The following is a 14,991-nucleotide window of genomic DNA, read 5'->3' on the forward strand; positions in this document are numbered from 1 at the left end:
TCCCAGTGCCCGTCGTCCGGTCTGAAACCTATTGTCGGGAAGCCGCGGGTACAGGGCCCCCCGTGCGCCGGCCTCTATTGAACCCGAGCTGCCGGGGGCTGTGGGCACAACAGCTTCGCATACACCATACCCTGACGACAGCTGGACTTGTCAGAAAGGTAATGGCCCTCCCTCGACCAGAGCTTCAAACCACCAGGTTTACAGGCGGCGTGAAGTCACCCTGCACCCCCAAAACTCTCTACTCACACTGTGCACGGCCTGCTGTGGGAGGGGGCAGTCATGCCTGGTCATCTTTACCTAGGTACCAGTACCTTTAGATAATAAATAGGCTCAGAAACGACAAGCCTGCAGTATGAAACGCGGTATTAAAAAGTGATCACTAACAGTACTGGTATCACAGAAGCATGGCTCCGCTCCGGCCTCTGAGCGCAACATCCTTAATTAAAATAAGAATTGAGAGCATAGGCGGCTCTGCTGGAGTCGCGAGCTGCCTGGGGTTTCCTGAGCTCGAGGGGTCTCCCTAACGGCATGACTCCCCGACAGACACTGGACACGGTATGCGGCAGCGCGGTGTGGAATGGTGCGTGCACGGGTACTTTACATACTAATAGGTTATGCAATGGATTGCAAAGAGCGGTTGTGCTATTGCATGTTTAAGTACTGTATAAAGATTCGTGCTAGTGGTATGGTCTGATATGGTGTGTACTGTCATGTATGACTATGCTATGGCATGGCATTCGTTAAGTGCAGGTACCCACCACCCTTCTGCAGCTCTGTGTTTACCCCACCCTAGGATCTTACTGCCCCTGTGTCCTCTCTGCTTGAAACGGGCACGAGCACATGGCACTTCCATGAACAAGGTTCACTAGAGCCACAAATGGACCAAAAACACACTCGCGCTCCTGGGGCAGCGCAAATGTCTACATTAGACCCCGTCAGAAATATTTACATATTGTTGCTGTTGTAGTGAAGAATCTGCGGGGGGGGGGGGGGGGGGCATTACAGGTGCCAACGGCATTCTGTACGTTAACCACAAGTGGAGAGAGAGCCGAGTCTACACAGAGAGACTGTACAGTCATATGCACCCACTCACTCCGGGGGCCCCACTGCATATGCACAATCTCAGTCCGAGGGCCCCCGCTGTATATACTATCTCACCCCGAGGGCCCCCACTGCAAATACACACTCTCACTCCGGGGGCCCCCGCTGTATATACAATCTCACCCCGAGGGCCCCCACTGCAAATACACACTCTCACTCCGAGGGCCCCTGCTGTATATACACACTCTCACTCCGAGGGCCCCTGCTGTATATACAATATCACTACGAGGACCCCACTGCAAATACACAATCTCACTACGAGGGCCCCCACTGCATAAGCACACTCTCACTCCGAGGGCCCCTGCTGTATATACACACTCTCACCCCGAGGGCTCCTGCTGTATATGCACACTCTCACTCCGAGGGCCCCCACTGCAAATACACACTCTCACTCCGAGGTCCCCTGCTGTATATACACACTCTCACTCCGAGGGCCCCTGCTGTATATACACACTCTCACCCCGAGGGCCCCTGCTGTATATGCACACTCTCACTCCGAGGGCCCCTGCTGTATATGCACACTCTCATCCGAGGCCCCCTGCTGTATATGCCCACTCTCACTCCGAGGGTCCCTGCTGTATATGCACACTCTCACTCCGAGGGCCCCTGCTGTATATGCACACTCTCACTCCGAGGGCCCCTGCTGTATATGCACACTCCCACTCCGAGGGCCCCTGCTGTATATGCACACTCTCACCCGAGGGCCCCAGCTGTATATACACACTCTCACCCCGAGGGCCCCTGCTGTATATGCACACTCTCACTCCGAGGGCCCCTGCTGTATATGCACACTCTCATCCGAGCGCCCCTGCTGTATATGCACACTCTCACTCCGAGGGCCCCTGCTGTATATGCACACTCTCACCCCGAGGGCCCCTGCTGTATATGCACACTCTCACTCCGAGGGCCCCTGCTGTATATGCACACTCTCACCCCGAGGGCCCCTGCTGTATATGCACACTCTCACTCTGAGGGCCCCTGCTGTATATGCACACTCTCACTCCGAGGGCCCCCACTGCATAAGCACACTCTCACTCCGAGGGCCCCTGCTGTATATACACACTCTCACCCCGAGGGCCCCTGCTGTATATGCACACTCTCACCCCGAGGGCCCCTGCTGTATATACGCACTCTCATCCGAGGCCCCCTGCTGTATATGCACACTCTCACTCCGAGGGCCCCTGCTGTATATGCACACTCTCACTCCGAGGGCCCCTGCTGTATATGCACACTCTCATCCGAGCGCCCCTGCTGTATATGCACACTCTCACTCCGAGGGCCCCTGCTGTATATGAACACTCTCACCCCGAGGGCCCCTGCTGTATATGCACACTCTCACTCCGAGGGCCCCTGCTGTATACGCACACTCTCATCCCGAGGGCCCCTGCTGTATATGCACACTCTCACCCCGAGGGCCCCTGCTGTATATGCACACTCTCACCCAGAGGGCCCCTGCTGTACATGCACACTCTCAAACGAGGGCCTCCACTGCATAAGCACACTCTCACTCCGAGGGCCCCTGCTGTATATGCACACTCTCACCCCGAGGGCCCCTGCTGTATATGCACACTCTCACTCCGAGGGCCCCTGCTGTATATGCACACTCTCATCCCGAGGGCCCCTGCTGTATATGCACACTCTCACTCCGAGGGCCCCTGCTGTATATGCACACTCTCAAATGAGGGCCTCCACTGCATAAGCACACTCTCACTCCGAGGGCCCCTGCTGTATATGCACACTCTCACCCGAGGGCCCCTGCTGTATATGCACACTCTCACTCCGAGGGCCCCTGCTGTATATGCACACTCTCACCCCGAGGGCCCCTGCTGTATATGCACACTCTCACTCCGAGGGCCACTGCTGTATATGCACACTCTCACTCCGAGGGCCCCCACTGCATAAGCACACTCTCACTCCGAGGGCCCCTGCTGTATATACACACTCTCACCCCTAGGGCCCCTGCTGTATATGCACACTCTCACCCCGAGGGCCCATGCTGTATATGCACACTCTCATCCGAGGCCCCCTGCTGTATATGCACACTCTCACTCCGAGGGCCCCTGCTGTATATGCACACTCTCCCTCTGAGGGCCCCTGCTGTATATGCACACTCTCATCCGAGCGCCCCTGCTGTATATGCACACTCTCACTCCGAGGGCCCCTGCTGTATATGCACACGTTCACCCCGAGGGCCCCTGCTGTATATGCACACTCTCACTCCGAGGGCCCCTGCTGTATATGCACACTCTCACCCTGAGGGCCCCTGCTGTATATACACACTCTCACTCCGAGGGCCCCTGCTGTATATACACACTCTCATCCGAGGCCCCCTGCTGTATATGCACACTCTCAAACGAGGGCCTCCACTGCATAAGCACACTCTCACTCCGAGGGCCCCTGCTGTATATACACACTCTCACTCCGAGGGCCCCTGCTGTATATACACACTCTCAAACGAGGGCCCTGCTGTATATACACACTCTCAAACGAGGGCCCCTGCTGTATATGCACACTCTCACTCCGAGGGCCCCTGCTGTATATACACACTCTCACTCCGAGGGCCCCTGCTGTATATGCACACTCTCATCCGAGGGCCTCCACTGCATAAGCACACCCTCACTCCGAGGGCCCCTGCTGTATAAACACACTCTCATCCAAAGGGCCCCTGCTGTATATGCACACTCTCATCCGAGAGCCGCTGCTGTATATGCACACTCTCACTCCAAGGGCTCCTGCTGTATATGCACACTCTCATCCGAGGGCCTCCACTGCATAAGCACACTCTCACTCCGGGGGCCCCCGCTGTATAAACACACTCTCATCCAAAGGGCCCCTGCTGTATATGCACACTCTCATCCGAGCGCCTCCACTGCATAAGCACAGTGCCCCCGATGCATATGTACAACACACCTATGTGTACTCTCAAATTGAAGGCCCCACTGCACATTTCCACTCACAGATATACACACTCTCACTCCGAGGGCCCTCGCTATATATACACACTCTCACTCCGGGGGCCCCTGCTGTATATACACTACAACTCCGAGGGCCCCTGCTGTATATGCACACTCTCACTTCAAGGGCCCCTGCTGTATATGCACATTCTCATCCGAGGGCCTCCACTGCATAAGCACACTCTAACTCCGGGAGCCCCACTCCTTAAGCACACTCTCATCTGAGGGCCTCCACTTCATAAGCACACTCTCACTCCGAGGGCCCCTGCTGTATATGCACATTCTCATCCGAGGGCCTCCACTGCATAAGCACACTCTCACTCCGAGGGCCCCTGCTGTATATGCACACTCTCACTCCGGGAGCCTTACTGCATAAGCACACTCTCATCTGAGGGCCTCCACTGCATAAGCACACTCTCACTCCAGGGGCCCCCGCTATACATTCTGGGCCCGATTCACAGAATGAACTTAAGACTCAATCCTAAATTTACTACTGTTTTGGTATTCACAGATTGCACTTACTACTTTGGCATTCACAGAATGAATTTACTACTTTTGGCATTCACAGAATGCACTTACTACTTTTGGTATTCACAGAATGAATTTACTAATTTCGGTATTCACAGAAGTTAGGACTCCTAACTTTAGGACTACTAAATTCCTTCTGTGAATACAGAAAGTCTTAATATTAGGATTTTTCTCAATTTAGTAGTAGTAAAGTTAGGACTCCAGCACGCTCTTACTCTGATAGTTCATACATTCACATGCGCGCTCCTACTGTGAGAGTTCTCACAATCACATGCACGCACTTACTCTGATTGTTCGCACAATCACATGATTGCTCTTACTCTAATAATTCTCACATTCACATGCACGCTCGTACTCTGAGAGTTCCCACATTCACATGCACGCTCTTATTCTGAGAGTTCTCCCATTCACATGCACGCTCGTACTCTGAGAGTTCCCACATTCACATGCACGCTCTTATTCTGAGAGTTCTCCCATTCACATGCACACTCCTACTCTGAGAGTTCCCACATTCACATGCACGCTCCTACATGCACACTCCTACATGCATGCTCCTACTCTACATTCACATTCATGCTCCTACTCTGAGAATTCTCACTATAACATGCACACTCCTACATGCATTGTCCTACTCTGATGGTCCTCCCATTCACACGCACCCTGCTACATACACGCCCCGACTCTGAGAGCTCTCATATTCACATACATGCTCCTAGTCTGATAGTTCTTACATTCACATGTACGCTCCTACATGCATGCTTCTACGCTGAGAGTTCTCACATTCACATGCACGCTCGGACTCTGCTAGTTCTCCCATTCACATGCACGCTCTTACTCTCGTAGTTCTCACAATCACATGCACGCTCTTACTCTCGTAGTTCTCACATTCACATGCACGCTCCTTCACATGCACGCTCCTACATGCATGCTTCTACTCTGATAGTTCTCACATACATTCACATGCACGCTCTGACTCTGCTAGTTCTCCCATTCACATGCACGCTCCTACTCTGAGAATTTTTACATTCACATGCACGCTCTTACTCTCGTAGTTCTCACATTCACATGCAAGTTTTACTCTGATAGTTCACATTCACATGCACACTCCTACATACATGCTCTTTCTCTGATAGTTCGCACATTCACATGCACACTCCTACATGCACGCTCCTACATGCACGCTCCAACTCTGAAAGTTCTCACATTCACATGCACGCTCCTACTCTGATAGTCCTTATATGCGCATGTATGTTCCTACATGCATGCTCCTTCTCTGAGAGTTCACACATTCACATGCACACTCCTACATGCACGCTCCTACATGCACGCTCCAACTCTGAAAGTTCTCACATTCACATTCACGCTCCTACTCTGAGAGTGCTCACATTCACATGCACGCTCCAACTCTGAAAGTTCTCACATTCACATGCACACTCCTACATGCACGTTCCAACTTCCAACTCTGAAAGTTCTCACATTCACATTCACGCTCTTACTCTGAGAGTTCTCACATTCACATGCAAGTTTTACTCTGATAGTTCTCACATTCACATGCACACTCCTACATACATGCTCTTTCTCTGATAGTTCGCACATTCACATGCACACTCCTACATGCACGCTCCTACATGCACGCTCCAACTCTGAAAGTTCTCACATTCACATGCACGCTCTTACTCTCGTAGTTCTCACATTCACGCTCTTACTCTGAGAGTTCTCACATTCACATGCAAGTTTTACTCTGATAGTTCTCACATTCACATGCACACTCCTACATACATGCTCTTTCTCTGATAGTTCGCACATTCACATGCACGCTCCTACATGCACGCTCCTACATGCACGCTCCAACTCTGAAAGTTCTCACATTCACATTCACGCTCCTACTCTGAGAGTGCTCACATTCACATGCACGCTCCAACTCTGAAAGTTCTCACATTCACATGCACACTCCTACATGCACGCTCCTACATGCACGTTCCAACTCTGAAAGTTCTCACATTCACATTCACGCTCCTACATGCATACTTTGAAAGTTCTCACATTCACATGCATGCTCCTTGTAAACTTGGGGATTTGTAGAGCGCAGTTGTTGCCCGTGGGCGTCCAAGCGCTAGGGAAATCGCAAACCTACAGTGCACATGGAGGGGAGAGAAGATAGTGGGGTTTAGCAAACAGATGTGAAGAGATGGGTCTTCAGTTGTTTGCGGAATAAGTTAAGGTTCTGGGTGGCTCTAAGATGAAGTGGTAGGGCATTCCAGGCCTTCGCTGCGTTGTACATGAAGGTTCTCCCGCCTGTTCTGGATCTCTTTATTCTTGGGACGACTGCCAAGAGGGTCTGGCTAGAGCGGAGATTCCGCTTCGGAATATACTGACAGATCAGGTTACGGGTGATGATAGGACCCCTGTTCCAGAAGGCTTGGTGGGCTATACATAGCGCCTTGAACAGAACCCTCTGTCGGACCGGTAACCAGTGGAGGCTTATTAAACTGGTCCTAACTGAGTGTCTGTGAGGGATTTTAAGTAGGAGACGAGCAGCGCTGTTCTGGACAGTTTGCAGCCTACGAAGGGTATATTCAGGTGCACCCAGGTAAAGTGCATTGTTAAAATCGAGCCGGGAGTGGATGAGTCCTTGGATGGCTGCCTGTTTGGCTTCCAGGGGGAGGATGGGGAAGATTTTGTTTAGTACCCTCAAAATGGCAAAACATGTAGCTGAAAGTTTAGTGACTTGGGTATTGAAGGAGAGTGAGCTGTCCAGCCATACCCCAAGGCTTTTGATTGCGTTTTTTGGGGTTGGCGGCGGCCCTAGGCTGGGGGGCCAAAGGGAGGGGGAGAGTGCCGATTCTGAGGGTCCTAGGAGCATCAGCTCGGTTTTGTCTCCGTTCAGTTTCAGGGCTGATGCCGTCATCCAGCTCCTCACTTCCTCTAGGCATTCTCTGAGCCCACCTGGCGCTGTTCGGGATGACTCTTGCGCCAGTGAGACCACTAGCTGTGTGTCGTCCGCATATGAGACGATTTTAACTCCAAAAGGGCGGACGACACTGGCCAGTGGCCTCATATATAGGTTGAACAAGGCCGGGCTCAGAGAGGAGCCCTGAGGAACTCCACAATTGAGGGGTCTACTGGAGGAAGCTGAGTCGCCGTCAAAAACCCTGAAAGACCTGTTCCTCAGAAAGGATTCAAACCAGGCCCAAGCTCCATCCATGATCCCCACACTAGACAGGCGGCTTAGTAAGGTGTCATGACACACTGTGTCGAAAGCCGCGCTTAGATCAAGGAGGATCACTGCCACTGATCCTCCCTGATCCAAGATTTTTCTCGCCTCCTCTACGACCATGAGGAGGGCGGTCTCTGTCCCGTGCTTGGGTCTGAAACCCGTCTGAGTGAGATCCAGTATATGGTGGTCCTCAAGATAGGACACCAGCTGTTGGTTCACATATTTCTCCAAAACCTTGCTCACCCAAGGGAGAAGAGAAATAGGGCGATAGTTCGCCAGATCAGACGGGTCCAGATTGGGTTTTTTGATCAGAGACCTGACCATGGCCTGTTTCCATTCGGGTGGGACAGTGCCAGAGGAGATGGAGGAGTTTAATACCTCTCTGATGACGGGCAGGGTAGTGTGGGATGCTGCCATTAAGATGTCAGGAGGGGCAGGGTCGGACGGGGAGCCTGATTTAACACTGAGGGCCAATGATTCTAAAGTGGAGAGGTCTAGCGGGGGGAAGTGAGTTAACTTGTGAGGGGTAAGGGGAGGCGGCGGGCTGGAGAGGTAGTTAGATTGAGTGGGCGGGTCGGTGTTTGAAGGAGAAAAAGCTGAATAGATTTTGTTTATTTTCTGGTAGAAGAAATCGGCGATGTCATCACACTGGGTGACCGATTTCTCGACATGTACTGCAGGGGCTGGGTTAGTTAGCTTTTTAATGATTTGAAAGATCTCTTTCGGCTTAGATCTAGCATTCAGGATCTTTTCGGCGAAGAACGTTGATTGTGCTGTTTTTATTTGGGATTTGTACTCGTTTAAGGTTTCACGGTACCGAGTTTTATTATCCACTGATTTGTCTAAGCACCAGCGTCTTTCCGCTCTTCTACAGAGACGCTTTTTTTCTCTGAGGGATTGAGTGTACCACGGGGCGCTTTTCTGAGGCCGCTTCAGTACCGTCTTGCTCCTACTCTGATAGTTCGCACATTCACATGCACGCTCCTACTCTGATAGTCCTTATATGCGCATGTATGTTCCTACATGCATGCTCCTTCTCTGAGAGTTCACACATTCACATGCACACTCCTACTCTGATAGTTCTCACAGTCACATACATCCTCCTACTTTGGAGTTCTCACATTCACATGCACGCTACTACATGCATGCTCCTACATGCGCGCTCTTACATGCACGCTCCCACTCTGAGAGTTCTCACATTCACATGCATGCTCCTACTCTGATAGTTCGCACATTCACATGCACGCTCCTACTCTGATAGTCCTTATATGCGCATGTTTGTTCCTACATGCATGCTCCTTCTCTGAGAGTTCACACATTCACATGCACACTCCTACTCTGATAGTTCTCACAGTCACATACATCCTCCTACTTTGGAGTTCTCACATTCACATGCACGCTACTACATGCATGCTCCTACATGCGCGCTCTTACATGCACGCTCCCACTCTGAGAGTTCTCAGATTCACATACATGCTCCTACTCTGAAAGTACTCATAGTCCCATGCACGCTCCTACATACATTCTCCTACTCTGAGATTTCTCAGATGCACATACATGCTCCTACTCTGAGAGTTCTCACATTCACATGCACACTTGAACTCTCAGTGCTTCCATTGCACCTGTCCTTTCACATGCACACTGTTACTCTGAGAGCTATCAGTATTCCTATGCACACTCTTGCACTGAAGGGTCTACTGCACATTCCTATTCACATCAACTCTCGTATGATTGTCACTGCACATTCCCATTCACATGTACACTATTCTCTGAGGGTTCTCACCATTCACATGCAGCTTTCACTTTGGGGGCACTCCCTATTCACACGCACATTCTTACTCTGAGGGTTCTCATTGTACATTCCTAGTCACATGAATACCCGTAGTGTGCACATTTTCATTCACAAGCACACTTGCTGTGAGGGTCCTCGCTGCACATGTCATCCAATTGCACACTTTCACTCGAAAGCTCTCTTTGCACATTTCCATTCACATGTACACGTTTACTCTGACCTCGTTCACTATTCCCATGCACACTCATACTCTGAGGAGTCTCGTGCACTTTCCTATTCACAACAACACGGCACTGCACATTTCATCCACGTGCACCCTTTCACTCACTCGAAAGCTCTCATTACACACGTCCATTCATGTGCACCCTTTTATTCTGTCACTGTCACTCCCTAGTCACATGTGCACTCTGACCCCGAAAGCTGACCCGGGAACCAACACTCACATGGGTACTTTTCCTCTAAGGCTCTCCCTGCACATATCGTCCACGCGACCCTCCGACTCCAGCTGTCAATAGCACGCGGAGTGGGATTTCAAACTATGAAGTTGGGACACACACTTCCCATCTTTGTCAGTCTCCCATGTTTGATCAGGGAAGGGAGGTGTCTGACTACAACAACTAAAGCCAATTAGAATAAAGTCCTAGTTTTGGGGTCCCCTGCGGAATGTGATGACCCCCCCAGCTTACTATGTCTCATCGAGTAGGAGCGACTTGTGACTGAGACGTGCAGGGAAAGCTCTCAGAGAATATATATATATAAAGAGTCTGAGGTTAGGAATGGAATGGAACGTGAATGCAAATAGGAGATGAAAGGCCTTGGAGAGAGCGCGTGCATGTCATATCACATTTATAAATGATATCGCAACTAAAACAGCGCCAAAGCTCTTTAGATAAACGCAGGGTCGTTTCAGCTCTCATGGTCTTTGCCCTTTTCTGAGACCTTTCCCTGCACGTCTCAGTCACATCTCGCTCTTACTCGGAGGTCCCCCACTGCATACGTCATTCACATGTCGCTCTTGTGGCCCTCAATGCACAGGTCACTCGTCTGGCGCGCCTCGCAGCGCCCAGGCAGCCACAGCGCTCAGTCACGCGCGGCTCTTACTCTGAGGGGTCCAGGCTCTTCCTCTCGATGGCTGATGACATCGGCAGCTCCCGCGCTTGGTGCCCCGGCTGGGGACCCCGGGGCTGGGGCGCACCACCACCTCTGCCCTGCTCCGGGGGGCCGCTGGCTCCTGGCTCCGCCTGGGGCTGGGACATGCAGTGAGTACGGCCGGCGCCCTGTTCTCCCGCATGCAGGGGCAGCGGGCTGGTGCCAGCGGTGGAGCCCCCTCTGTGCTGCCCCGCCTTCACACCCCCTGCTGCGCGGCATACACGGGGCTGTGTGTCGGGGCCACTGTGCGCCTTAGCGCCCTGAAGTGGTTGCTGTCTGCGTGCTCCTCCGTCAGACCCCAGCTCCTCAGAACCGGTGTCTGTGCTGCTCTGCTCCTCAGCGCCTTGAAGTCGGTACTGTTGTTTGCGCGCTTCTCTGCGCTGCCCACGCCGTCAGAGCTCAAGCTGCCCCTCCACCCTCGTGCGTCCCGCTGCTCCTCAGGGCGCAGAGGTGTGCGGGGCTATCAGAGATGCTCTCCCGTGTGCTCCTCCGGCCTCAGGTGCCCTGCTCCACAGCACACAACGGGCGGACTGGCACAGCTCGTATCACAGCTCCACCGCACACAGCAGGGGGGGTGTCACTGCCACAGCTCGACCGCACACAGAAGGCGGGGTATCACTGCCACAGCTCGACCGCACACAGCAGGCGGGGAGTCACTGCCACAGCTCGTATCACGCTCCGCAGGCGGGGTGTCACTGCCACAGCTCGTATCACAGCCCCTCGGCACACAGCAGGCGGGGAGTCACTGCCACAGCTCGTATCACAGCTCCGCCGCACACAGCAGGCGGGGAGTCACTGCCACAGCTCCTCTGTGCTCCTTCGACCTCAGGTGCCCTGCTCCACCGCACACAGCAGTCCCTGCTACAGCTCCTCTGTGCTCCACCGCTGCCCTGCTTCTCAGCAGGCTGATTGATGCTCCCAGAGCTCCCTCCTCCTCAGCGCCCTGAAGCGAGTGCTGCGCTCAGACTTCTCTTCTCCACGGTAGGCTGGCCTTGGGGTCAAAGGTCACCCTCTGCAGATACCCCCTCGTCTGCCTCAGCACTCAGAGAGCTGTGCATTGCTGCCTGTAGTCCCGTCACCTTCAAATTCCCAGCGCGTCGCTCATCCCCACGTCTGCTCCTGCAGCCTCGGGCGCCCTGTTTGCCCTTTGCAGCCGGCGGTGATTTGTTGTCAAATTTCTCTGCTCCTCCGACCTCAGATGCCCCGCTCTGCGGAACGCAGGAGGTTGTGTGTGACTGCCACAGCTCTTCTGTAATCCTTCACCTCAGATGCCCTGCTCCTCGGCCCACAGCAGGCTGCGTGTCTCTGTCACAGCTCCACAGCACACAGCAGGCTGTGTGTCTCTGTCACAGCTCAGGTGCGTAGCTCCACAATACACAGCAGGATGTGTGTCTCTGTCACAGCTCAGGTGCACCGCTCCACAGCACACAGCAGACTGTGTCTCTGTCACAGCTCAGGTGCGCAGCTCCTCGGCACACAGCAGGCTCTGTGTCTCTGTCACAGCTCAGGTGCACAGCTCCACAGCACACAGCAGGCTCTGTGTCTATCACAGCTCAGTAGGCTGGGTGTCTGTCACAGCTCAGGTGCGCAGCTCCTCGGCACACAGCAGGCAGTGCGTGACTGTCACTGTTCAGATGCGCAGCTCCTCGGCGCACAGTAGGCTGGGTGTCTGTCACAGCTCAGTAGGCTGGGTGTCTGTCACAGCTCAGATGCGCATCTCCTCGGCACACAGTAGGCTGGGTGTCTATCACAGCTCAGTAGGCTCACAGCTCAGGTGCACAGCTCCACAGCACACAGCAGGCAGTGCGTGACTGTCACTGCTCAGATGCGCAGCTCCTCGGCACACAGTAGGCCGGGTGTCTGTCACAGCCTGCTGCTGTGTGTCACCGTGACAGCCCCTCTGTCTCCCGCGCCCTCAGATGCACTGCCTCCGGTCTCCCGTCATGCTCGGTCCTCACCTCGTTGCAGCATCAGCAGCCGCCGCCGCTCCGCAGGCACCTTCCCTCCTCTGCTCTGTCACCGTGCACAGAGGTTTCCCAGGCTGTGGGGCTGCCCTGCCCCCCGGGGCTTTATAGCACTCAGGATCTCTCGACAGGCTTCCTCCCCAGCTCTGCCCCCTCTCTGCGCTGCTTTCATTTCCTCTTTCCTGGTCACGACTCGGCGACAATAGGAGGAAATATCTAATTTAAAGAGACAGCCCTTCCTAATGGAGTGTGTGCCGAGTGGCGCTGAGGCGTCACGACCGCTAGGGCTCGGTCCTCTCGGGGCTCCCATGGGCAGCCGTGCATAGCTTGGTGACGGAGTCACTGTCACACACAGACGCACGCGCTGTCACACACAGAAAACATGAGAGGGCCGGAGGTCACAGCCTCAGGAGTCACGATCATGCACACCAGGCAGCCTGGAGCCACCACATGGAGGAAATCACACAAGCACATATTCACACAATACATACTCAGTCACGCACATACAGGTGACACAAAGACAGTCAAACAATCGCACAAATATACACAATACATACACAAAGCACACCTTATTGTACTTATAGAGCGTGAAAATACCAACATGCATTGGGAAAGCCAATAGGTCGAACCTTCATGAGTTATTGATTTTGCCAAAGCTTGTTGACGGGTCTCTACAGCGTTGGGCATTACAGACAATGAGGGTCATACGTACACGGAGTTACCGTCGCCGTAGCGTCGATTTTTTGACATTATGGTAGCTTTTTTTTTATCGCTGTATTTACAATTTGCCGCTTACCCCAGTTAGCAGCAGTTTTCCAGAGTAAACATGAATTTTTGGGATTGCTACTTCTGTTAGCAGGGCATAACGAAAATGAGATGCAAGGTAGGTGTTCCTGTGCAAAAACTGCCGCTAACCCGACTTTGCGATATTTACAAAGAATTCCTTGTATGGGGTAAAACCCCAAAATCGGCCTCTAACTCCAGTTAGAGGTTGTTTTTTAGGTCTCGCTCTGGAGACCTATTGTGATTGAGATGGCTTTCAAGGGAGCTCGCTTGGGCCACGCGCCGATTTGGGCATGCACGCGGCCTTTCTTCTCGCGCTTTTCAAGGGACAGATGCGCCTGGTCTCACCTGTTTGGGCAATTTCTTCCATCCTGTCTGGTTCTAAATCCCTACTCGCTTTGCGCATGGGGTATTCCTGTTTGGCTTTTTTTGTTTTTAAATGAAGGGAATGTTTAGGATTTCTGTGTAAATGTATCTTTTCTTCCCAGGGTTCGTTTAGAGCCTTTATGCAACGTGACATATCGCACCATTAGGGTACTGTAGGAAGAGTCCGGGTAAGATGTATTTAATAACATAAACAGTAAATAAGAAATGCCACAACGCTCCCCTTCCCACGAGTGCAGTAGTAGGTGTGGCTCACATAGACCTCATTTGCTTATCGGCATCCCCAAGCACAGTCCTTGTTTAAGTTATTTTTTTTTTTGTATAGCTCAGACATGTCGGATGAATCCATTTCGCAGTGCTAGCAAGGTGATTGGCATAAGTTCCGTTCAACAAGTGTCCCCCATTATGTTGGTACATGTCGGTCTGCTGCACATGAGTCTCCTACGTGCTCCGAAGAGTCCAGGCTCCTGGGATATGGCGGCCGCCTCTCGGTCGGATGCTATGGGCCCTGGCAAGCAGTGAAATCCCCCCGCCGCATCGTCACTTTTTCCCACTATTAAGAGAACCTTCGTTGTGGTGCCACTGCACCATCTGCACGTTTGATAGCCGCGCCCTGTTCCCTGGGACACAAACAGACCTTCATGGAGCCGTTCCTTGGTCCTGGGACTGCGCTCTCGCACTGGTGTTTGCACTTGAGCTTCGTATGCGGAGTGTTCCCCTTCCCCGTGATCCCCCAGTTTCCACGGCCTGCCTCTTTCCCTTACAGTCTGAAAGAACGCGGCGGTTGTGTATCAATCGCAGCATGTTAATTGCATTGCCTCGGGGCGCTTCTAGGCCCATGCATCCTCTCCCATGTCAGTGCACGTGAGCGCCTGCGTCATGGAGGCTCGCCGTCTGTGTCCTTGTCAGCTTGGAAGTCCAAGGTCAGGCAGCATTGTCGCTCGGCAGTCCAGGGATCCCTCCAAGGCCCGGGAAAGCCGGCTGGGACACAACTGCAGGCGGAAGCTCGACTGGCACGTGAACGTGCCCTCCTGGAAGCGGCCCCCGCCTCACCTCGCCCGAGCTGAAGCTGGCATGGGCCAGGATCTGTGAGCAGACGCTCCCCTGGCTCCCTGCTGC

General features: G+C 53.1%; 1 protein-coding gene across 1 annotated transcript in view; it reads right to left on the reverse strand.

Annotated features, from left to right (window-relative positions):
* Window positions 1-12,388, reverse strand: part of LMO2 (LIM domain only 2) — a 72,838-nt gene extending 60,450 nt beyond the window's left edge. Inside the window, exons 1-3 of the mRNA XM_086959576.1 lie at window positions 12,156-12,388; window positions 11,438-12,014; window positions 10,694-11,321 (exon numbers count right to left, since the gene is read on the reverse strand). Coding sequence (XP_086815702.1) covers window positions 10,694-10,848 — 155 coding nt within the window. The 5' untranslated portion in view covers window positions 10,849-11,321; window positions 11,438-12,014; window positions 12,156-12,388. The remainder of the gene's footprint in view (window positions 1-10,693; window positions 11,322-11,437; window positions 12,015-12,155) is intronic.
* Window positions 12,389-14,991: the final 2,603 nt, after the last annotated feature.

This window comes from Lissotriton vulgaris, chromosome 2_2 (assembly GCF_964263255.1).
Source record: "Lissotriton vulgaris chromosome 2_2, aLisVul1.2, whole genome shotgun sequence".
NCBI classification, from domain to species: Eukaryota; Metazoa; Chordata; class Amphibia; order Caudata; family Salamandridae; genus Lissotriton; species Lissotriton vulgaris.